A 24,728-nucleotide genomic window follows, 5' to 3' on the forward strand; every position below is an offset into this window, starting at 1 on the left:
CGTGCCATCTGTCCTCTTGACATTAAGGAGATACGGAATCGAATGTTCCATCGTTGGGGACAGTATCCCTCACTCCTCCCCACCCCTTTACATTTACATCAAGTGTTAGAACAGTGCCCAGGCAGCATAGCCACAAGCTGGGTTTATGTGGGCCTCCAAGTCTAACCAAACTCCAGACTTTGAGAGTCATTTTGGAGGAAGCCTGTGTGCGGTGTTTTAATCTAATAAATTTGATGAGAGCAGAGGGGAAAGAAACTATCATAAAGCAGGTAAACGTAGAAGCTTCTTTTGTATCCCAGGTGTGGCTTCTTCAATGGACCAAGCTGCTGCAACGCAGTATTGATTTGACAGAGCCTCTGCTTCAATGATGTCTGTCTCACAATGGCTCCAGATGATTTCTGTACTGCAAAATAAAGCCAAACTCTGGAAACCAGCTCCCTCTTGTTGGTCTTTTGTGTCCTGACAATTCAGAGCTAGTAAGTATTGTACTGGCCTTGACACAGCTGCTCATTTCCTTCACTAGAGCTGAAAACGGATGCTGGGGAAGAGTGCTGAAGACCCTAGTGGTTGGTGGAGTGCTGCCATCTGGCTTCACTGTGAGTAGACCCCGAATTACTTCTTGGTACAATATAATTATTAGACTCTCTTAGATATCCTTAGTAGTGGTGTAGAACAGGGATTCGTTCCCATCAGGGAGTAAGTGACATCCGGTGGAATGGGTGCGTTAATATATTTATTTATTTAATAAGTTAATTAATTTTATTTTTGGCTGTGTTGGGTCTTCCTTGCTGTTCACGGGCTTTCTCTCGTTGTGGTGAGTGGCGGCTACTCTTCGTTGTGGTGTCTGGGCTTCTTGTTGCGGAGCATGGACCCTAGGCACGTGGTCTTCAGTAGTTGTGGCACGTGGGCTCAGTAGTTGTGGCACACGGGCTTAGTTGCTCTGTGGCATGTGGGATCTTCCCGGACCAGGGATCGAACCCGTGTCCCCTGCATTGGCAGGTGGATTCTTAACCACTGTGCCACGAGGGAAGTCCCAGTATTTTCATTTAATTCAGATTGTAGACAGACAGTTTTTAGTGGTAACTCCTTTCCCCTTGATTGTTACAAGCCTCACTGTATGTGCTGTCATTTACATCGAGGACATTGTATTCTCTTTTATAGTTGAGTCTGTCATTTATGTCGGAGGAATGAGGACATTGTAACTGTATTCTCTTTTAAAGTTGAGTCTGAAGGACATAGACTAAGGTAGGCAATCTGTTAAAGGATTTAGGGTAATAATAACTTCGATTATCCAAGTGATTACTTTAGCTTTCTCAATCTCATACTGTCCATTTTTGGCCAAAGAATTTTTTGTTGTAGGTGGGCTGTCCCGCACATTGTATGCACCTCCCTGGCGTGACAACCCCAGATCACCCCGGTTGAAAACAACTGCTTCCTTTTCATAAGATTATCTAAAATTCCAGCAGGCCTTTCCCCTCTTTTCCTGCAATATTTCGCATTGTGAGCCGTTAACGCAGGTGGAGGCACAAGCTGGGTTAGTAGTACGAAGGAAGTACCAGGATGCCTTCATATTCTGCATTCGGCATATTTATGGGAACAACCAACATTTCTGTGCCAGGCCAACGGGGCACAAAGGTGATGAGGGCAGAGTCTCTGCAGAAGCTCAGTCTGGAGGCGCCTGCTCCTCTGTGGCCTGGCTAAGCCTTCAGTTACAGAACGGGCGGCCTCGTGGGTGCTGGAAGGTCCTTCAGGGGAGGAGCACGGCTGGCAGGTGCGCTGTACTTTCCTTTTCCGTAGTAATTTCAGATTAATTCAGTGTACCGAATACAGTTATGGTCCTATTAGATTCTTATCCCTGGGGTAAAGATCAGCTGAGTGGGTCTCTAAGCAAGAGCTAGGGTAAGAATTAAAACTCAGTCATTCTTCCTCCTCCTAAGAACATACCGAGGGGAAAGGAACACTTTCGGTTCTGTAGGGGGAGTTTAAAAGCAGATAAATGGCTTTTGAGGGAAGTTCCTGTGCAGGCTGACATGACCCCCTGGAAGGGCCAACTGGAGAGTTGTGAGGTGTCCTCTTGCTGGAGCCTGCTGCTCGGCACCGCACGAGGGAGGGGAAAGCACCGGGCAGGCCTGCGGGGATGAGGCTTGACAGATGGCGGCCAAAGTGAGGTAAGTGGTAGGATTCTTTTGGAAGCTACTTATTCTGCTAAATGGCCTAAAAAATTTAAAGTGCTGTAAAACATTCTCTTACAAATTTAATATTTGCTATAAAATCATTGCAGAAGCAGTTGAATGATTTTTAGTTGTCTTTATTAAAATGAAACAAATTAGGTACAAAAACCTTTGTTCCAAATAGATACTATGTATCTTACCAATGTTTTTGCTTGGTTTTGAGTTTTAAAGATTGGTGTAGAAATTATTTCTAATATAAATAAATGATTATTTCTTCCTCAGAGGGTTGATTTTTGTAGTACGCTGTTTACAAAAACTGAGTAAGTGAAAATGACAGTTTATAAATTTGTACCATTTAGGAAAAAAATGTTTATGTAGTGTAGCATGAATAACAGCAGATAAAACCATTGAAGATGTTAGTTTTTACACAGGTGGTAAAACCTTTAAAACAGACTCCAACATGCATTACATGTGCATTTCTGACCTTAACGTGCAAAAACAAAGCTACTGGTTAAAATAGACTTATTTTTGCTACAACTGAACACACTTGTAAAATCCTTATTTTTATCATTAATTTCAATGAATAGCTTTGAAGCTATTCTGCTTAAAATGAGAATAATTTAAAACAATAATATTGAACACTGTAACCCAAAACTAATGGAAAACTACAGTGCTGCTGTGAACAAAGCCAGACAACAAAGTCAGACATTCTGGCAATGTGTAAAACACGAAGAAAAATGTTCCCCCAAGTTGTAGAACACTGAGGTACACAGAACAGTCTTCTCATATAAATCAAAGGTTTTCAAAGAAAAGGGAAAATACTCATTTGTTGTTGGCATCACCGATGTCTAGGTAAGCTGTAGTTAAATCACCCGGACAAATACAAAATTGATAATTCCGTCTTTAAAATAAAATAACCAAGAACTATTCCATAAATAGGATGCTACCTACTGGGGAAAATGTCTATGCATGTAGGCTACATTGTCTTCCGTCCTGGCAGCAGATGGACTGACTGCAGGTGAAAACACTCATAGAATGGAGGTTAGTTATTTCATTAGTGATACTTGAGAAAGTCCCATTTATGCCAAACCAGCAGCGCCCCTAAATAAACAAAACTTTCACAAGAAAATTCCTAAGTCACTTCCTCCATGTGGCCTTCCTCCGATCAACCCCAAAGATCTGTGAGACCTCCTTTATTCTGTATCCCATCATCATCTAAATCCCAAAATTTAATTAAGGATTTTCCAGACTTCTTCTTTAGAATCTTTTCTGAAACAAATGGATTTGTGAGGATCTGGAAGTCATATATAAGCTTTCCTACAGTTATAGACTTTAAATGAAGTTTGGCTTCTATATTATATTGACACCTGTGAATCTGTTGCTTAATATCAATAAAAGCTCCCCAGACTCTCTGAGTGTGATGCTTTTCTTTCCAAAGGCACAGACCTAGGCTTCCTGGTGTCATCCTTCTGTATATAGCTGTGCTCAGGTCAGCGGTGATGGTCAGCAGCCTGCCCGGGGTGAGAGTCTCCCTAAAAGGGACCCCAGAAATTGATCTACCTTTCAAGAGGCTCCATCAGCATCCAGAAACACTGTACCCTATCTCGAAAGGCATCGGTCCTGCTGCTCTGCAAATCAATGTTCTCCAGGCCTCATTTTGGCAGCGTGGGCCCTGGAAGTCTTTCTGTGCTGTACTTCTGTAGCCTTCCTTCTTGTGCACCCGCACTGCAACCTCTGCAACTTCCCCTTACTTGGCGCTGGGATTTCAGGACCTAGGAATTTTCCACGATGTCCTTCTACATGCTTTTCATCGGCACGCCTGGGCTGGCATGTCACACAAGGCTAGCTCCTTCGGCCAACCCCCTCTGCTTAGTCAGTGGCAGCTCCGCAAATGCTGGAGGGATGACTCAATGCACGGGAGTGTGTCCTAAATACTGCATTTGAAAGTGATAGTTTTCCTGAGCTTCTCATGACAATGACTAACCTCTCTGAATGTTTCTTTATGCCTGTGAATAGCTTATCGAAACGGATTAAGCATCCTTTTATGCATGTTCTTAGTAATACTGGCAATATAGTTCTTTTTGTTTGTTATGGAAATAACCCAAATTGGGAAAGGTAGCTTTAAAACTCCCCCGCTAACCAAAGCATGATCAATTGGGGAAAAAATTTTGAATTCTTTTCTTTTTCTTGTGAGAGGCATGGGAAATAATAGGAAAGGGAAAGTGGGGAGCACCACTCATCAAAAAAATATTTTAAGAAATGTGCTGGCTTCTATTTCAGGAAGGTTTACATCAACACTGTTAACAGACAAATGAAGGAAAAGGAAATGTGGATCATTGGTATTGGTACTTTTCAGAAAGGCTGATTGATAATATTTTCTTGTATTTGAGATAATCAAGGACAGAAAGCAATGTCACAGGATGTGAATTACTCCTCGTGACGGTGAGGAAGGTGCCTATTTTCTGTCTGTTGTACAGTATGTCTGGGAAGTCCCTCCCACACTGAGTCCTTGGTCTTTCTTCCTCTGACCCTTTCACATGACTTTGACTCCTTATTGGCAGGGCCTTTTCCTAAGATTCTTTTGCTGATAATCCAGTCATGCTGTTCTCACACAAAGGCGAGTACTAGAAATAGGCATGTCAGGCTATGACACAGCCTTCCTCCTCCTTTGAAGGGGTAATGACCTTATTCAAGATGCTTTTATTAGGTCTCCTCTGCAAGTTACCGGAGAAAAGTCATTGCATTTCATTCACACAACCATGCTGCCACTGCCAGTCTGGGTGGTTCTTCCAAGTCTCGGTCAACCCCCGTTTTACATGGCTGAGGCGAGGTAAGAAGTTGGACAATGAATTGTAATAACCTGGCTGATTTCTTACTTTGATTTAAAAAAAAAACAAAACTAATCATTATTATTTTTTTCTGCCTGTAAAAGTAGTCATTCCGACTGTAGAAAATACAGGGAAAACATAAAGAATAAAATTAAAATCCCACAAAATATCATCGTTATTAAATTTTGGTATTTTTCCTTCTATATCTGAGTTAAGTTATCTTGTCCCACTGGATGGGTGGGACCAACAAAAGAATTTTCTTTTTCTGTTATGGCCAAATCTACTGTTTCAACCTGGGAGGATCTGTCAGTTTTCTCATAGTGTGCATCACAGAGTTTAAAACTACTTGGAAATACAGCCCAAGCTGGCTGTGCTTCTTCACCTGGTACCTGGCAGTCAGGACTAGAAGCTGGTGACACTTCTTTAATTAAAGAACTGAAGGAGGGGAAAAAAAAACAGAAACAAAAACAGAAAAAAAACAAACAAAAAAAACAACTGAAGGAGAAGTCTGAACCAACTTGAACTTCCTCTGCAACCTCAAGGGCACAGGTTTCTTTCGAAAGTATGAAAGCCACTGTCTGTAAGTTATCACCTTTTCTCTCACTTTCTCGTGGTTTCATTGACGTGTGATCAGCAGAGTTCACATCAGGCACCTCTTCAGGCTCAATTATTTCTTCCGCTGTCTCCTGAAGCTCTAAGCAGGGTAACGGGGCCTCCTGCTGCTGCTCCATCTCACCAGCGGATGCTTCTTCCCAGGGACTCGTGGGCGGTGATATGGTGAGAGTGAGGTCAAGGTCAGAATCCTCCTCTGATAACTCGAGGCTGACTTCCTCTCTATTCACAGATAGGCTGGTTTGCTTGGTAAATGCAGAATTAAATGTTTCAAAACTCATGTGTTCGCTGTTTAGACCACTCTTGTCATTCTTTAGTTCTGAAGAGCCATCCGAAGCATTCCTCACTGATGGGATGCAGTCAAGTGAATCTTTTTCTTCCAAGGGATCAGAAGCTGACGATGAGACTACTTCTTCAAGCTGGGACGACTCTACAGTGTCTTCCGAAGAGATGCTGAAGAGACTCTGGCTCGACAGAAAACATTCTTGAGAGAGCTTCATTTCTTCTCTGGGTAACAAATAACTAGAACTTTTAACTAGTGATAATGCCTCTGTTACAAGGCAATTATCAGACGGCGATGGTGAGCCTGCAGCAGCCTGCCCTTTCTGTAATGAACACATTTCTTTAGCAAGTATCTCTCTACTCACTGAGAAGGCACAAAGGTACTTAGCGCCTTGTTGTCCTGACATTGCCAGAGAGGGAACGTCCCTAAGACCCTGTGTCTTTTCAAATGCGGACACAGGATGTCTAAGGCTTGTAGCAGGTGATACTTGTTTAATCAACTCCACATTAAAGGGTGTAGGTTTATCAGCTCTGTTTACAACTTCTGTCTGTATCGGTGCATAGGCATTTTTTTCAAAACTGAATGTAACTCGTTCCAGATTAATCACTACATACTCCGTATCATCCTCCCCTTCCAAGGATGACTGACATTCTTTGATTATAAGGCTGCTATGCTGGATAAAGCCCTGCAAAGCACCTGTTTTTGTTTGCATTTTTGCATGAAAAACATCAACTTTGCTTTCAAGGGTGCTGTACACAGACTTTTGAAAAATCATTGACGGATTGCTGATCCCATCGTAAGTCCTGGCGAATGTGGACTGTGTGACCGTATCATTATAAGATGTCACCTGTGTGCCATCAAGTGGCTCAAAGGTTTTATCTTCAGCAGGAATAGAAGATCCATTAGTTTGGGTACTTCCAATGCTAGAAAGCACCAGATTAGAGGTCTCTAGTTTATCTGATGACTCTTGTTCGGCTTTCCCCCCAATTATCTGAAATGATAAAAGCAAAAGAAATAAATTAATTTAAAAAATCAGGGGCCAAATAGATCTTTTTTTCAAGCATTTACATATGTGAAGAACAGAACAGACAAAGATCAATTTTAGTTTGCTCTGTTCTTTTGAATCTTCATAGGGTAGAGATCAAGCAAATCCCTCTCTTCTTAGGCTTAAAATACCCCCCAAATAGGAATTTGTTTTATCTAAATACACACACACGAGAACTCCAAAACTTTCTTAGTTGCACAGCCTTGTGTTTTTTTTTTTTTTAATGGACTTTTGGGAAGAAAAGTGGCTAGACCACTGGCAATTTAAAGACTTGAAAATGCAGACTGTTTGCTAAATAGCATCACTTAATTCAGAAATGCAGCAGTAGAGGAAAAAGTGCTCAATTAATTTAAATTATTTTTAGTAAGATTAAAAGATAATCTTTAAAGCAAAGAATAACTTATTTTAAACACCAGCTTTCAATTAGACTATAAATGCACTGTCATCTGGAATGTTCCCATGAGGAAACACTAATTATTATCTCTTGTACTCAGAATACACTGATAAGCAGCTTTCCCAAGGTATCAATCTCTATCCTGTTAAATAAAAGTCCCTTACCCCTTAGCTGTCTTCTTAGCTTATAACTGGACATAATCTCTCTCTCAGTTTAATACCTCCCTATTCAACAAAGCAGCAGAAAACACAGTGCAGCTTGCATTAATAAACTCAACTAAAAGGACTGATTTAAACAGTACCAGAAAGGATTTAGCATAAACAGTAACAGAAATACCTCTGGACAATTTTGATAACCTCATAAAAAGGCTGTTTCTTTTCTTCTTCTTTTTAAAGGCTGAAGAATGGTCTTGTTCAGAATATGGTAAAGTGGATTGACCATACAGTTGACCTACACCTGTAGCTCTGGAACACTACGGCCACAGATTTCCTGCCAGATTTTGAAGCAGTCGTGTTGTAAGTCAGGACCTGTGTTTCAAATCTCTTGTTAAAAACATTTCTGCCTTAGTCAAAGAAAGACACTGACCTGAGCAATTGGCAGGGGGGAGCTGAGACTTGGTTTTAAGGGGACACGACTGGCCAGATACAAAGCGTAGAAAACTCTTGATGGCACACTCATTCTGAGAACAGTTCTATGACCCTCCCAATCGTACTGTGGCTGATAATGTTGGGCCATAGTCGTGAATCTCACCATGCCTGTGCTCTTAGTGAAATGAAAACTTTGATAATCCTAGTTTGCCCTAGAATAGGGAGTGGTACAGGATGTGTGTGCACCTTTAAAGTATGGGTACAGTATTCAAGAAGATGACGGAAACATATTTCTAAGTATATGCTATAGAAAGTGTTAGGAATCGTTAATTTTAACATTCTACTTTCTACTTAATACTCTTTCATGTTTGCAAGAAAATCATTCCTAATTGGACATTACTAAAGTAAGTTAATATATATTACCACGACCGAAAATACTTTATAAGAAACTAGTGTGTGTATAAATATATATGTAATAATTAAAATCTGCCTGACTAAACATAAATACTTTCTTATTCTAAGGTAGTGATTTTATGTATCTCTTTGAGAATAAGATGAAATTTATGAACCCCATCCTCAGAAAAAGAACGCATACACACGTAACATATATTTTATGTGTACACATATAAACACACACATATGTGCATATATATACATAAATACATCCACAGAATTAGACACTGAGAAACAGCTAGAGTGTCCAGATCTGAGTCTTGGCCGGACAATTTACTATGTGCCTCCAGGCCATTCTGTACTTCTCCATCCTCAGTCTTCTCACCTATAAGATGGGTGGCACGGTCCTTACCTCACCCGGCCGTGTGAGAATTAACTGAGCTAATGCGAGTGAAGGGCTCAGACCAGTCTCTGGCCCACAGCGTTCCACCAGTCTTCATTCTGATGAAGATGAGCATCTGCAGACACTCACAGACCCTCTGAGGCTCACCCCTGGACCTGCAAATCCCCACGGAAGCCCAGGTACAGAAACTCAATGTTAACACAGGCACTGAAGGTGCCCAAACCCATGTAAAATTATTCTGTAATAAATCTGCTCTGAAAGCTTAAAAAGGCAGGTATTTTGTCAATCCATTTACTTAGAATCTTGATACAACTTTTTAATTTGCTCCAATTAAAATTCGATTATCAGGCTTCCCTGGTGGCGCAGTGGTTAAGAGCCTGCCTGCCGATGCAGGGAATACAGGTTCGTGCCCCAGTACGGGAAGATCCCACATGCCACGGAGCGGCTGGGCCCGTGAGCCGTGGCCGCTGAACCCGCGCATCTGCAGCCTGTGCTCCGCAAAGGAAGAGGCCACAACAGTGAGAGGCCCGCGTACCGCAAAAAAAAAAAAAAAAAAAAAAAAAAAAAAAATTCGATTATCCGTCCTATCAGTTGAGAACAGTGAAATGAAACAAAGTGTATTTTTCATATTTACAAACAGTTATCTGCAGACTATGAGAGGTCTGGCATTTTATTTACTGTCTCAGGGTTTGTTTTCTGTTTTGGTGGTACGCGGGCCTGTCACTGTTGTGGCCTCTCCCGTTGCGGAGCACAGGCTCCGGACGCGCAGCCTCAGCGGCCACGGCTCACGGGCCCAGCCGCTCCGCGGCATGTGGGATCTTCCCAGACCGGGGCACGAACCCGTGTCCCCTGCATCGGCAGGCGGACTCTCAACCACTGCGCCACCAGGGAAGCCCTCAGGATTTGTTTTTAAAAATATTTTTTAATATATTCAATTTTAGTTTCCTTTAAGGTTTATCAAAGATTTTTTATATTTATTATTACTGCATTTGATCCATAAACACTATTATAGGTAAACAGAATAAGTATTATTCACCTCTTTTAAAAGATAATAAGCTCAGAGAACAAGTAATTTGCCCCAAATCATACAACTGAAAAGCTACATAATTATGGTTGGCTCCCAGATCATCTGAGGCCTACGATTTTTTTCCTCCTTTTGTTTCTTCAATCAGGATGGTAGATAAGCTCCACCTGCAGACAATCCAGACTTTGTAAACTAAGTTTCTGGCATTCTAATCCTTTACATAGCTAGAGAATCCACTTTCCTAAAAGAAACCAATGCCTTGTTATGAATGTGATTTTACGTACAAAAAATATTTCTTCAAAAATAACACCAGCATTTACAGTATTCAGCTTTACCTACCTCATTATTACAGGAATAGATGAAATTCTGGCTTTCTGGGGTCTCTGGATGACCTGCTGTTGCAAACATTTCTTTCTGTTCATTCTGCACCCAAAGCTCCAAGCCTCTCACAGGCGGTGGTTTCATGAAAGGAAGCAGGGGGTCAGTGATTGGGAAGGACACTTTGGCAGTAGGACCTCTGGGAGCCTCATTAGTCTCCAACAGAGGGTCTACGGAGCACCTTTCCACACCGGAGGACTCTTCAATTTCACTGAATTCAAACGATTCTAACGTGCTATTTATGCACACGTATTTTGCTGGGTTGCTGTGTTCTACTACTTTTCGGGATGATTGTATGACTTTGTTTTGATTGCTATAAAACAGAGCTACCCACATATGAAGTAAAAGCTTCACTTCTTCCATGGTATCTGGTAAATCAGTATTCCAAGGCCTGAGATTTTAAAGAAAGAAGAAACCAAAATCATTGAAAATGACTATTTTAGTTGATTATCTTATAAGTAAGTGCCTTAATTATTAACCTTAGTTTTTGTGTTCATTTTTATTTTAAAAATTACATGAACATGAAACAATGAGTAAAATAAAAATGAAGTTGATATAACAAATGATTACAGTGAATCTGCTTGGTATTATTCCCAAGTTACTGGATTTTACACACTTCCTTCTCCCTCCCCAGGGTTTAGCACAAGTATCCCTTCTCGCTACATTTATCTCAACAGAAAAGTTCATCCACTTTCATCCAGGGTCACTCCCACTCACCCGTGTAGTGCTCTGACTACAGTCTTCTCCAGGGGGTTGTTGCTATACTTACTTGCCGTCTAAGCTGAACACGTAATCTGCTTCCCATACGAAAGTGACCTTAAAGGAGCCGTCACAGCTGAATACGGCACGAGAGCGGCAGAAGTCCTGCAGGCTGGAGGGCAGCACCCCGCTCCTGCGCCTGAGCGCTGGGGCCTCGGAAAGCTGCTGCAGTGGGGAGGTGACCTGCTGATGCCGAAATGGCATCACTTTCCCCACTGGGGTTCCCGCTTCAGGGCCTTTTGTGCCATTCTTGGCAAACGCAGGGCCTGGGGCCCCTCTCTGCTGTAGATGCTTCTTTGAATGTTCTGCAAGGAGCAGGGCATAGGAATGCTCCACAGCAACGACAGAGCTTTGGCTTGCGTCGGAACTTTCTAGGGTTTCCTCGGGCAGTGCTGACTGGGCTTCTGCAGGGGCCTGAATGCCAGCAACCAAGCTTTCTTCCTCCTGGCTGACCGTGGGGTCTGATGTCAGATTACCCTTATCAGAGGAGGGCTTGGATAACGGTCCACCTTTTTGACTTTTAACTCCTCTATGATATTCATGGTCTGATGTACCACGCAAAGAATGTTCTTTAGAAAGCAAAACATCGTTCTGTGGCAATTCAGAGGAGCAGGGCAAGTTTCTGGGCGCAGAGGATGGTGTGGTAGAGGTAGCAGCGCTTAATGCAAGATCAGCCAACATATTTAGGGCCTGGGAGTCACAGTTGACAATGGAGTTTTCAGGTGGGTCTTCTGGAGCCACTGTGATATTTTCTGGTTGAGCTGTACTTATGCTAATAACATCTTCTCGACCATCTGAAATTTCTGATTGAAGCTGTGAAGAAGTTTCTCCTTTGGCTTCAGCATCAAAGAAAAAAAGACACATAACACTTGATTTCCATAGAATTAATTCTTTGTCATATTCCTATGGTTCAGTGAAAATCAACAGTTAAGTCAACATATTCAAGAAAAACCTCTTGATATGTTGCATAAATTGTATGTTAAATTTTTATTACCAGAGTGAGGTCTTGTCCAACTTCCTGATGTATTATAATGTATTTACCAAGGAACAAGTCTTAAGGAATGTGCATATTAATTTAAAAAGAAATCACCCTTCAAAACTGCATGTACTCAGGCTTCCCTGGTGGCGCAGTGGTTAAGAGTCTGCCTGCCGATGCAGGGCATACGGGTTCGTGCCCCGGTCCAGGAAGATCCCACATGCCACGGAGCGGCTGGGCCCGTGAGCTGTGGCCACTGAGCCTGCGCGTCCGGAGCCTGTGCTCCGCAACGGAAGAGGCCACAACAGTGAGAGGCCCGCGTACCGCAAAAAAACAAAAACAAACAAACAAAAAAAACCTGCATGTACTGACCTACACACAAGGCATACTGCTCAGCTAAAGAAATATACAAAGAGAAAAAAACAAAAACAAGAAAACAAGACTCCTGCCCTCAGAGAGCTTACAATCTCGTGAGAATCTAAGAATTTCTAAGTTTAAAGTGTATATTATAGAAGGTTAATGTACTTTCTTAGAAATCATTTCCCTTGGCAAGTTATTAGAGGAACCACCTAAGTTCAAAATAGAGATGATTTTTAACCGTACTGATGTTTAATTATAATACGTTACGATACAAATAAAAAATGAGAAAAGTAAGAATATTCAGAATCGCCAATTAATTTCAAGTTTTAAAACTTCAGTTTCTGCATTAAAAACATTTCCTCTCTATTCTATCTGCAAAAAAGCAAATCTCCTCATCTACTGATAATTCTCCTTACAGCAGGTACTCAAATCTACCCACTGGCATTCGGTCAGAAAACTAACATTCTCAGGTGGTTTACTTGCCTTCTCAGGACTTTGATTCAGCCTTTTAAAATGTGATTATCATGAAGGACAAAGTTCTCAACAATACTGGGCAGTGAGTCCCTGTAGCAGGTGGCTGGATGGACAGAAAAGCCAACTGTGCTCCTCTTTATAATTAGCAGTAGCAGGTCTGAAATAAATTACTAACCTGTCTGCAAAGCCCAATGACAGTACATTTACAGAGAAAACTCTGGCCTATGAGGTCATCAAACAGAATGACAAGAGTGTGTGTATGGTGAGGAGGGTAAAATTAATCAACCACTGCCCAGTTTTTATTTAAAATATCAAAGCCCAACGGGGTGAGGTACGAGAAAGTGGCCCAAAGAGGGCTGTCTCGTGAACCCTCCGGGTGTACTGGAAACACATTCATTTTAGGATCTGATGTGTTTACTGACACTAAGTTCATTCTATCCTTAAATACTATGGTTCTTACACTGAGTATCACTATGAGGAAGGTCGAATCTAGAGAACACTGTATTGAGTCAAGAAAAAGGGTTCATTTTCATATGTGTCATTTCAGGTAAATCATTTAATAACTGACTTGCTAGAGGTTTTCAATTAATTAAAAATACAATACTGATCATCTATCTCTTTTAAGAAATACAGATAAAATGATGCCAAATAAATTATAAAAAATTAAAGAGTTCAGTAAATAAAAACTATATTGAAAACTTTAAAAAGGACAGAAAACCATTAGTTTCAGTAACAAAATGATTGAGCCTTCTTAAACTCTGATATTTCAAGTAAAAGAAATGAAGTGGATTAGCATGGGTGATTAAGAAATAAAAGAAAAAATTAACACATTATTTAAAAGGTGGTAATCTTAAAATTTTAACTTGGAATGTGGCTGCACAATATATACAGACACTTGCAATACAAATCGCCCTATTTCTGAATACCCATTCTGGAAACTTTTCATTTTCTGGGCTCACTTTTCTGCCAATGCCCAGTTGCACACCTCCTCCCACTAATCGATTAGCCTACAAGTATATAGAAGCCAATTCAGCACAAGGAATTCTAATGACAAGGCTGGGAATACAATGCATTATGTATGTATCTATACTCATCCTGTTTACAAACTAATTGGAAAGACAGGACCAAGACACACCAGATGATTGGAAAATAGTATGAATTAACTCTTTAACGTTCTCAAAAACCCAAAAAAGAAATGGAAAAAAAAGGAGAAATGAGTGCAGATCAGAGCATCAGGAAATGACTCCGGGTGGACTTAGCTGAGCAGAGGGGACTGCACAGGAGTGACAACAGGCGTGGTTCGTGTGGGTGGCACCATGTGCCTGGCAGGGAAGGCACGCATTGGGAAACGGCAGGAGAGAAATGTGCACCCGTGGGTAAGACCACCTCGTAACTGCCTGGGGAGACAAGCAGAGAGTCTGTGTTGGGTATGACTCTCTACAGGCTGTACGGTGATATGACTGAGGAGCTTTCAGAAAAATCTTCAGCCATAAACAACATTAACGAAACTGAGGAAAGGGACTTCCCTGTGGTCCAGTGGTCAAGACTCTGCGCTTCCAATGCAGGCAGTGTGGGTTCGACCCCTGGTCAGGGAACCGAGATCCCACATGCTGCAAGGTGTGGCCGAAAAAATTTTTTTAAACAATGAGGAAAGAAAAAACCAAGCTCATCCATAATACCATCACCCCAACAAAACAAGAGTCTTTCCCTGAATTCCACTAAATTTGAGGCTTTTAAAAAACCTAAAGGTAGATGAGAGAAAGTAGAATCATGAGATTAGACAGAAAACTGATGGAAATACAGAGATATGAGGAAATGAAGGTTTTTCTAAACAAAAAACACCACCACACATACAACACAGTAGGACTCAATACCGAAGATACTGTAAAATGTATAGATTTTGCAGCTTGGTGGAGCTGCACTCTACTCAGAGAGACGGGTGTGAAGAGGGACATGGAGCTGGGAGAAAAGTGAGGTCCGCGGTGATGAGGGAACGTGCCAGCAACGAGGAGGTTCCAGCAGGTGGAACACGGAACCAGCAGTCAGCTGCTGGCTCACAGAAGGAGACTTGGTTATTCACTTCCGCACAAGTAGAAGTAGAAAAGTAAAACTGCTTTTAAAATTAATTTAATGCCTTTTGAAACCAAATGCAGGGGCTTCCCTGGTGGCGCAGTGGCTGAGAGTCCGCCTGCCGATGCAGGGGACACGGGTTCGTGACCCGGTCCGGGAAGATCCCACATGCCGCGGAGCGGCTGGGCCCGTGAGCCACGGCTGCTGAGCCTGCGCGTCTGGAGCCTGTGCTCCGCAACGGGAGAGGCCACAGCAGTGAGAGGCCCACGTACCGAAAAAAAACAAGAAAAAATACAAGTGAAATACAGGATTCGAGATTACTGACTGCTTTGAACCATGTCTTTACAGTTCCCTCTGGACAAACTTATAATATCTTATATAACTGATTATGGTCCAGAAAAATACTGCCAGATGCTACTTGCTTGTGAATTTAGTCATTAAAAAAGGCCATTTATACTTTAACTCTGCTAAACAGTTCATGTTCAGGCTTTCTGCAGAATGAAAAGTAGGGTCTATTTAGTGACGGTATGAATCTTGGCACTTTCTTATTTATTCACAATGGGAAACCAAGTTACTTGTCCTGTCAGTGTCTGAACTAAAGAAGACCACAAGAACGTGACAGATTTCAACTGATCTTATACTGTTTCAATATACTACTTTATAATCTCGATTAGTCTGTATTACGGTGCTGAAATTTACAGGAAGAGGACTTCTTACCAGGTTGTGGCTGCTTTCTGATTCTGGGATTCTGATTGCCTTTTACTATATTTTCCCTCTGTTTTTGTGGAGAATTCTTCACAGGTGGCTCAGCCCTTGGAACAGTTTTGACTGGAGATGTCTCTCGTTTCCTTGCCCTTTTAGCATTCGTTGACCCTGGAACATCTTTAGAAATAGGAGCTTCTTGGTTTTTCCAATCCAATTTGGTTGTCTGTACAAACTGTGCAGTCAGCACTTCAGCACCTTATGCAGAAAAGACACCGTTTTCTAAGGGGTAGGGGGTGCACATATTTATCAGCATAGCTTTCCTTTGATTTGTTTTGGGGGGAAACTTTAATAATGGGGAATAAAATATAAAATTGGGGGTATTTCATTAAAAGATTTTTGAACTTGCTAAGTGTTGGTCTATATCCCTAATTAGGATTAGGAGAAAAATATCAGAGTAATAACTTTATAGAAACAAGGCATGACTTAATTTTTAAAAAAGATTCCATAATCTTTGCTGACTGATGTGGCAGGTAAGGCTGAACATGCTAGTTCACAGCACAGGGTGACGGATAATTCAATTTACACAAAAGCGACACAGCTCCCATAAAGCCATATGGTTAAAACCATGATCACACTGTAGAGAAGAGACTGTAGGTTCACAAAGAGCCATCTTACATATTTTCCTTCACTACACCTAAATATCAAAGCTTTAACACTGCCTGAAAAATCATCTCTTAAGAGAAGACAGAGGAAGGTACATTGAAGAAAGTCCTCTTCTGATTTAACTTCCTATAAATCTATTATAATTGCTCATTTCTCTAACAAAATGCTCAGCTTTACTTCTCGCAGGGAAGGAAGGAAAGAACTAAAGGTGGGGGCACATGAGGAGAAAAAACTATTAACAACCTGCTTGTATCACACGCAGAAAGTGTTTCAATCCTTTAAGAGTTAAAAAAATATGTTAATAAATGTTCCCTGTGAAAACGTTTTCCCCATTGACTATATAAAATAATCACACATGTGAATGTTTGCAAATATTTTAAAATCACGTTATATGGAAAATACTATTTCTAATTGATTGAGAACAGAAAACATATTAAACAGTTTCAGAATGTGATGGTTATTAGTGAAATGTAGAAAAGAGACCAGTTTCATTTTATTCTTTTGAAGGTTAGAAAAATAAACGGTTTTTTAAAAAAGCTTTTAGACTCTCTTAATGTTGTACATTTCCCTGGGTCTAATTATTTTCTTCCCTACTAAACTATCAAAGGCAATAAAGCAGCAGTTTTGTTTTTAGAGTAAGACTTCTGATTTTATACTGGTTACAATTTCTAAAATTTTTAGCATAAAAAAAGGCAAAATATAAGTCAAGCAGGAAAACTGTTAAGACTAAATTAAGAAGAGAAAGAAAATAAGATGAGATGATCAAGACTAGGGGAAGCGTAACATCTGCACGGGCGGGAGGGGAACATCTCTCACAACCTAGGTCCTGCGAGGAAAAGGAGAAACACGAAACAGGTGACCCTGCACGGACTGCCCTGCTTATTTGCATCACTCAATGACATGTTTCTCAAGCTGCATGCAATAACCCATGGGTGTATTATAAAATAAACTTAATGGGCTGCAACCAGAATTCTTTGTTAAATGAAACAGAAGATATCAGATTGTATTACACATAGTTAGGGTAAATGCTTCCTGAAATTTCTGTTTCAGTAATGTATGAATTTGTGTGTACTGGACTACAATATACAATGTATTTCTTTTCTATTTTTTTTTGAGCTTTTGTGGTATTATATTTAGTCATCTTGGCTGGTTTAATCACATCGTTGTTGTTGTTCATTTTTTGGCCACACTCTGTGGCATGTTGTGTCTTAGTTCCCTGACCAGGGATCAAACCCGTGCCCTGTGCACTGGAAGTGTGGAGTTGTAACCACTGTACTGCCAGGGACATCCCTAAAACATATTTCTTATAGTGGATGAAATTAGCACACTTGAGAAACAGTGACAACATATATGTTGAATTATAGGTAATTTATTTAATACCATTAAAATGGTTCATATAGAGAGAAACCCAATATGGTTGGCCTGGAATTTGTGAGGAAATGTAGAGTGTGAGTTGCTGCTTCATACTGCCGTTCTTTCTACCACCCTCCTAAACACACACACACACACACACACACACACAATTTCTCAAACTATAATTGGCCAGAAATAACTACTTGTTAAACCACAGGGTAAAATCTTAATTATCTAGGATCCTGGGGATCCACACACCTCCAGTGTTTCTTCTTTAGGCATCAGAATTTTAAAATTCAAAATACTATAGATAGGGTTGGCAAATTTTTTCTGTGAAGGGCCAGACCTCAGTCACAGCCGCCCACCTGTGCCAGCACAGTGAAGTACAGAGACAACAGGTAATGCCTGAGGGACCCTTTGGCCCAAGTCTGCTCACCTCTTCGCTAAGGGGTCATAGAGCATAAGTTCCCTAGTTTTAAACAAAATACACCACACATAATCTGAGATGACTCTAAGCCAAAATTGTGTTATTTGTCGTGCTCTGTTCACTGAAGTGCATTTGACTAACATTAAATGGCTCTGGACGCTGATTCTCCCTCAGTTTTCAGGGGGCAACAAAACCACTTGAGGAACTGTTTCAATATATATGTCTCGAGGCCACTGGACCTTGTTTCAGTAGGTCGGTAGTAGGATCCAGACGACCACTTTTAAAACACACAAAGGATTAAAAATTCTGCCCCAGGATGCTCTAGTTCTGGGAGAGTCCAGGCACTTTCCCCCCTCTTTAAACACGTTCAGGCTATCACTTATCAGTTTTTGCCATCTGTTCTTAGTGTGCCTGATTTTAGCAGATCCTCTTCTTCCACTCGAATTTGTCCGAGGACAGTTCAGAAACTGAATGACCTTATTTCTTAGACAGGTAAGTAAATAACTGAGTGATGATTTGAGCAGTTTTACAAGTGAAATACAAGCTTTTGGTGGGTGGGCTTTTGTCCTATTTCTTGATTTTCATGTCATCTAGATTAGCGCTTCTCCAACTTTAGCATGCACACAGATCACCTGGAGAGAGCTAACGGACACTGTCAAGCTACAGTCCAGGATGGTCACACAGGAACAGGGTTAACACACAACAGTTATTACTAATTGCTCATCTGAAAATCCATACAGACCATGCTTACCGTTTTCTCTTTTCTGACGGAACTTGAGAGTTGTGCGAGAGTCTGGACGCTTCTTTGCTCCACCACGAGTTCTTCTGGGAAAGGGACGGCACAACTTCACCCTTTTACTCTGTACCACGGGCAGCGTGCCTGCTTTTCTCTTACGCTGAACTCTCAGATTTGATGCGGGACTTAATGGGACCAGAGTTCCCTGCCTTGTTTTAAACATCTCTTCAGAATTCTTTTGTGTTTCTGTTTCTTTTCTTACTTCTGCCGCTGAGTTGTGAAATTCAGCACCTGGAGTCATAACTAAAGAAAATCCAGCATCACAAATTCCATCTGAAATACCTTATTTCTTGGACAGGTAAGTAAATAACTGAGTGATGATTTGAGCAGTTTTACAAGTGAAATACAAGCTTTTGGTGGGTGGGCTTTTGTCCTATTTCTTGATTTTCATGTCATCTAGATTAGCGCTTCTCCAACTTTAGCATGCACACAGATCACCTGGAGAGAGCTAACGGACACTGTCAAGCTACAGTCCAGGATGGTCACACAGGAACAGGGTTAACACACAACAGTTATTACTAATTGCTCATCTGAAAATCCATACAGACCATGCTTACCGTTTTCTCTTTTCTGACGGAACTTGAGAGTTGTGCGAGAGTCTGGACGCTTCTTTGCTCCACCACGAGTTCTTCTGGGAAAGGGACGGCACAACTTCACCCTTTTACTCTGTACCACGGGCAGCGTGCCTGCTTTTCTCTTACGCTGAACTCTCAGATTTGATGCGGGACTTAATGGGACCAGAGTTCCCTGCCTTGTTTTAAACATCTCTTCAGAATTCTTTTGTGTTTCTGTTTCTTTTCTTACTTCTGCCGCTGAGTTGTGAAATTCAGCACCTGGAGTCATAACTAAAGAAAATCCAGCATCACAAATTCCATCTGAAATACCTTATTTCTTGGACAGGTAAGTAAATAACTGAGTGATGATCTGAGCAGTTTTACAAGTGAAATACAAGCTTTTGGTGGGTGGGCTTTTGTCCTATTTCTTGATTTTCATGTTATCTAGATTAGCGCTTCTCCAGCTTTAGCATGCACACAGATCACCTGGAGAGAGCTAACGGACACTGTCAAGCTACAGTCCAGGATGGTCACACAGGAACAGGGTTAACACACAACAGTTATTACTAATTGCTCATCTGAAAATCCATACAGACCATGCTTACCGTTTTCTCTTTTCTGACGGAACTTGAGAGTTGTGCGAGAGTCTGGACGCTTCTTTGCTCCACCACGAGTTCTTCTGGGAAAGGGATGGCACAACTTCACCCTTTTACTCTGTACCACGGGCAGCGTGCCTGCTTTTCTCTTACGCTGAACTCTCAGATTTGATGCGGGACTTAATGGGACCAGAGCTCCCTGCCTTGCTTTAAACATCTCTTCAGAATTCTTTTGTGTTTCTGTTTCTTTTCTTACTTCTGTCGCTGAGTCGTGAAATTCAGCATTTGGAGTCATAACTAAAGAAAATCCAGCGTCACAAATTCCATCTGAAATACATGGAGACTGAGGACAGTCTGCCAATAAGTCTAGTGCAGTAGATACTTCCAAAATGTACCCATTAGGATTTGAAGAATAAGATCTCAACTGAGTTAAAGACTGTAAAGGGCACTTTTCAGCTGGAGGAGTCAAGTCAAAACCACTGGACACTTTGCCAAAGAATGCAGTCTCTTTAATTCCATCCTGAGAAGCAGCAGTCAATGAAGGACTTTTGTCCACCTTGTACAGTTCTTGGAGATTATGCTTTACTAATGTGTTTGGACAGATTCCTTTTTCAGAAAATGATTTCTTTGCTTCCAGCAGGGCACAATTAAGGGCAGGTAAAATAGGTACCACCTTCAATGAGATGTCATCTTCAACTTTCAAGTCTTTCAGCCCTAAAATATATACACATGTATTAAAAACCCAAAGTTCTTGTTTTTTCAAAAACATGCAGGAAAAAACGCTTTAGATTACAAAATTACAGGATGGTTAAATATGATACAGTGTTTCAAATGGTAATCTAAATAGCAATTAATAGAAGACTTATGGATGCACTTAATGAACATATATTATCTCCATATATATGAAAACACGCACACACAGAACCAAAAAAGAGTCACTCAGATGGGATCACCAGGTGAGAATGAAGAAGGCAGGCCCGCCTGCAGCTCCATCTCATCTGACCAGGAGCCCAGCGTGGGCTCAATGCACCGGCATTTAGAGTTGGCAGAATTACTTTTCTATTCTCATCTTCTGCTTTTAAAATGTATCTAATCTGTACCTTATATGACCTACTTCAAATTCTCTTAAGAAGGTAGTCACAGGTGCAAACTTTCAGTTATAGGGTAAATAAGTACTAAAGATGTAATGTACAACATAATAAAAAATAATTAACACTGCTGACGTTACATATGAAATTTAAGAAAGTAAATACTGGGACTTCCCTGGTGGCGCAGTGGTTGAGAATCCACCTGCCTTTGCAGGGTACACGGGTTCGAGCTCTGGTCTGGGAAGATCCCACATGCCATGGAGCAACAAAGCCCGTGCACCACAACTACTGAGCCTGCGCTCTAGAGACTGCGAGCCACAACTACTGAGCTTGCATGCCACAACTACCGAAGCCCGCGTGCCTAGAGCCAGTGCTCTGCAACAATAGAAGCTACCACAATGAGAAGCACGTGCACTGCAATGAAGAGTAGCCCCCGCTAGCCGCAACTAGAGAAAGCCTGCAGCAACGAGGACCCAACGCAGCCAAAGAAGGAAAAAGAAGGGAAATACTAATAGTTCTCATCACAAGGGAAACAATGTTTTTTCTATTTTCTTTAATTTTGTATCTATATGATATGATGGATGTTCACTAGAATTACTGTGGTAGTTGTTTCATAATGTATGTAAGTCAAATCTTTATGCTGGTAAACCCTAAACTTATATAGTGCTGTATGTCAATTATATAATATCTCAATAAAACTGGAAGAAACTAGAGTTACAACACAAACCAGTTGAACTAAAAGAAAGTAAACCCTAAGTAACCCCCAACTCTCATGGTAACTACTGGTATATATTTCATCACTTTCTCTAGCAAATGCAATTTTTTAATATTATGTAACTAGACTGACTAGTCTGTATTTTACTTCCTCTCCCTGGTTCACTCTCTGACTGAAATGCTAATTTTTCAGCAACTCAATAACCTAAAGGAAAAGAGTACAGGAAAAAAGAGAAAAGGTCAGGTCACTGAGAAATAGGTAATAAAATCCTAGAAAATGTAATTTATCAGTAATAAAAAACCCACAGATAATAAAGACCTTTGGTGCCTACTAAACTGAAGTATACCATTCTTTTTAACGAAAAAGTAACTGCAAAATTAAGAAACACCTAGCTGAATACGTTTATACTTGAGCAGGTATCAGGAAAAGAATGGCAAATAAAAATAAATGGGAAAATGTGGCTAGCCATTAAAATAAAAATTCCTTTCTCTGCAGTTCATTTAGATAGTAAAAGGAAAAATAAAACATGACAAAGTTCTTATGTACTGCTAACAGTTCACGATAAAGCAGCAGTTTTCTAGACAACTTCATTATTTCAAGAATTTGGAAAGGCAGAAGTCAGAACGATTTGTAACAGGCTATTATGAAATCTAAGAAAAAGAACTTTTTAAGTCTGCTAAGCGAAGAGTCACTCAATTTAAAACAAATAACCACAGCACTGAACATTTCTGAGTGACCAGAAATAGAAAAGTGTCTTAACGAACTAGAGGAGGCTGTGAGCATTGAACACAACAATCCAATGTTTACTCAAAAAGAAATCCTGTGCTGTTCAGCCCCAAATGGTACAGGAACTAATGTTTCTTATTCAGGTGGTAGTGTACACCTAAAAATAAGAGTAAAGGCAGAGCTCCTGCATACGGAGGGAGGCAGTGTGGGAACAGAGCTGGAAGCCAGCTCAGACTCAGCTGTTTGACCTTGGGCAAGTTTAAGTTTCAGTTTCCTCATCTTTGAAATGGTCACAATAAAAATACCTATTAAGGGCTGTGAAATCAATTGTGCCTAGCAGAATATCAATGTAGTAAATGCTTGAAAAATGCAAGCAGCTATCGCCATTATGTTATTATAACTGGTAATATTTTGCTTATTCCAAACAGGTAATGCCAGTAGTTCTCTGCTTTGAGTAGCTGAATACAATTTAAAAACATCAATTAAAAAATTTTTTTGGATTGGTTGTAGCTTTATAAATACTATATACAAATCATGTTTAAACATACACAGTGTGATTATAAAACAATGAGGAAAATTTCCTCATGTGACAAAAAGAAATGACTCATTTACTTTAATTTATTTATTTGCTCAGCAAGCATTTATTATTTTTTAGGTGCCTGACATTGCTAAGCAGTAGGGATGCAGTAGAATACAAGAAAGGCAGGCATTAAATAATTATAAAAATAAATATTTAAATTATATTGGTGAAAAGCCTAGGGGTCCTCAATGAAGGAAGAAGAGTGGTGATGGGAATAAATAAAGTGATATTTAAACTGACACCTGACAGCTATGGGTAAGTGGCTAGACCAGCACTTCTCCTCCAATTTTATTCATTATCTACCCCCACCAAAGACAGCCTTTCTAGACTTTGTTTCCTAACTGCCCTCTGAAATTCTAATACCACAGATATACTGTATATCTATTTACAGACTGCAGGAGCAATATTTTTTGCCCCTAGCAGGCAATTCCTGGTTCTGGCTTGGGGGGCGATCAACATCATCTGATCAGGGGGAAGGAGACAAGTAGTCCAGACAGAGGGAAGTGCTTCTGTGAGGACCTTAAGTCCTACTGACGGGGAGACTATGATAAAACCAACTCCCAGCTCTTGTTGTTCCATAACAAATGAATCCAGTTTTGGACATGCTGAATGTGAGGACCATCTGAGACATTTAAGTAGAAAGAAATGTCCATAGGCAGGTGGATATCTGAGCATGGAGCAGACAGGAAAGGATAAGCCTACAAAGAAAGGAGATGAAGGATTAACCAGGGAGAGTAAAGGAAGAAAGTTATTTAAGAGAAGAAAAGAGTTACCAGGGTCATATGCTGCTGAGAGTTTAAGATGAGGACTGAAAAATGGCCCACAGGTGCAGTGAACTGCCAGTCCTGGTCCTTACCTGCTGACGGGGATGAATGGAATAAATGCAACCCGTGAAGACCCATCTGCTCCTCTCCAAAACCTACACAGAATGAGAATCAGAAGAAACGTGAGGTTGCTGATCTTATACAATAAAAGTAAACATACTGAAAAACATTTATTCAAAAAGTTGTTCTTACTTGTTTCTGACATTAAGGCTGACGACGTAAGTAAAATGAAAAATTCTCGATCTTCTAAGCATTTGACGATTGCCTTAAACATAAAAGAGCAAGAAAGAAGATTCAATTCCTCTCTCCTTCTCCCTCTACCACATTCTTCAGTGATTTTTAAGCTCATGAAAAGTTAAAGAAAAAAATTCTTGAAATGTCAGTATTTATGGGAATCAGGACAATTTTGTCCCCAGTATCAGAAACTGCAAGCTCCTTAGCATTCAAGTAATCTTGGCCTTGTTATGGCTACATATAATAAATAACTAGAACATCATGGGTTAGTTTTAGGATAGTGTTCAATTACATAACAAATCAATCAGAAACAACGTCTTTCATTTTTTTTCATTGACATGTTGGACATTTCATACTGCTAAGTAGCCGCTCTGTTCCCATTTAGCCACTACAAATTCAAGGTCAATCAGACCTATGATTAACATGTTAAGCTCATTTTAATACAAAACATATCACAGAATCCTGGGACTAGAAAAACTGGAAGATACCATCCATTAAAAGAATCCTTTCTACAGCTTCCTAAGAGATGAGTAATAAAAGGAAATAACATCATTAGGTCCCCTGGTTATAAGAAATGCAGATGAAAATAAATACTTCTATTTTCCCTCTACCACAGTCTTCAGTGGCATCTTCTGTCATTCTAAATCACAGAGATAACAGCTCTTCTTCCCCATTAGTCACCATTTCAAAAGCCTATATACCCTTAACGA

At 40.6% G+C, this 24,728-nt stretch overlaps 1 protein-coding gene across 1 annotated transcript; it reads right to left on the reverse strand.

The window, feature by feature from the left end:
• Positions 1 to 2,292: 2,292 nt before the first annotated feature.
• On the reverse strand, positions 2,293 to 20,635 carry LOC149749481 (protein TASOR 2-like). The gene is given in 6 exon segments (XM_089908622.1): positions 2,293 to 6,885; positions 10,080 to 10,509; positions 10,836 to 10,888; positions 10,890 to 11,713; positions 15,475 to 15,717; positions 19,861 to 20,635. Coding segments are annotated over 6 exon segments (3,996 nt in total). The 5' UTR covers positions 20,621 to 20,635; the 3' UTR covers positions 2,293 to 5,199.
• Between the last annotated feature and the right edge of the window lie 4,093 nt (positions 20,636 to 24,728).

The sequence above is a fragment of the Delphinapterus leucas genome, chromosome 3 (assembly GCF_059928025.1).
Source record: "Delphinapterus leucas isolate spDelLeu-1000000601 "Yukka" chromosome 3, BTC_Dleu_Yukka2, whole genome shotgun sequence".
In the NCBI taxonomy this organism is placed as follows: Eukaryota; Metazoa; Chordata; class Mammalia; order Artiodactyla; family Monodontidae; genus Delphinapterus; species Delphinapterus leucas.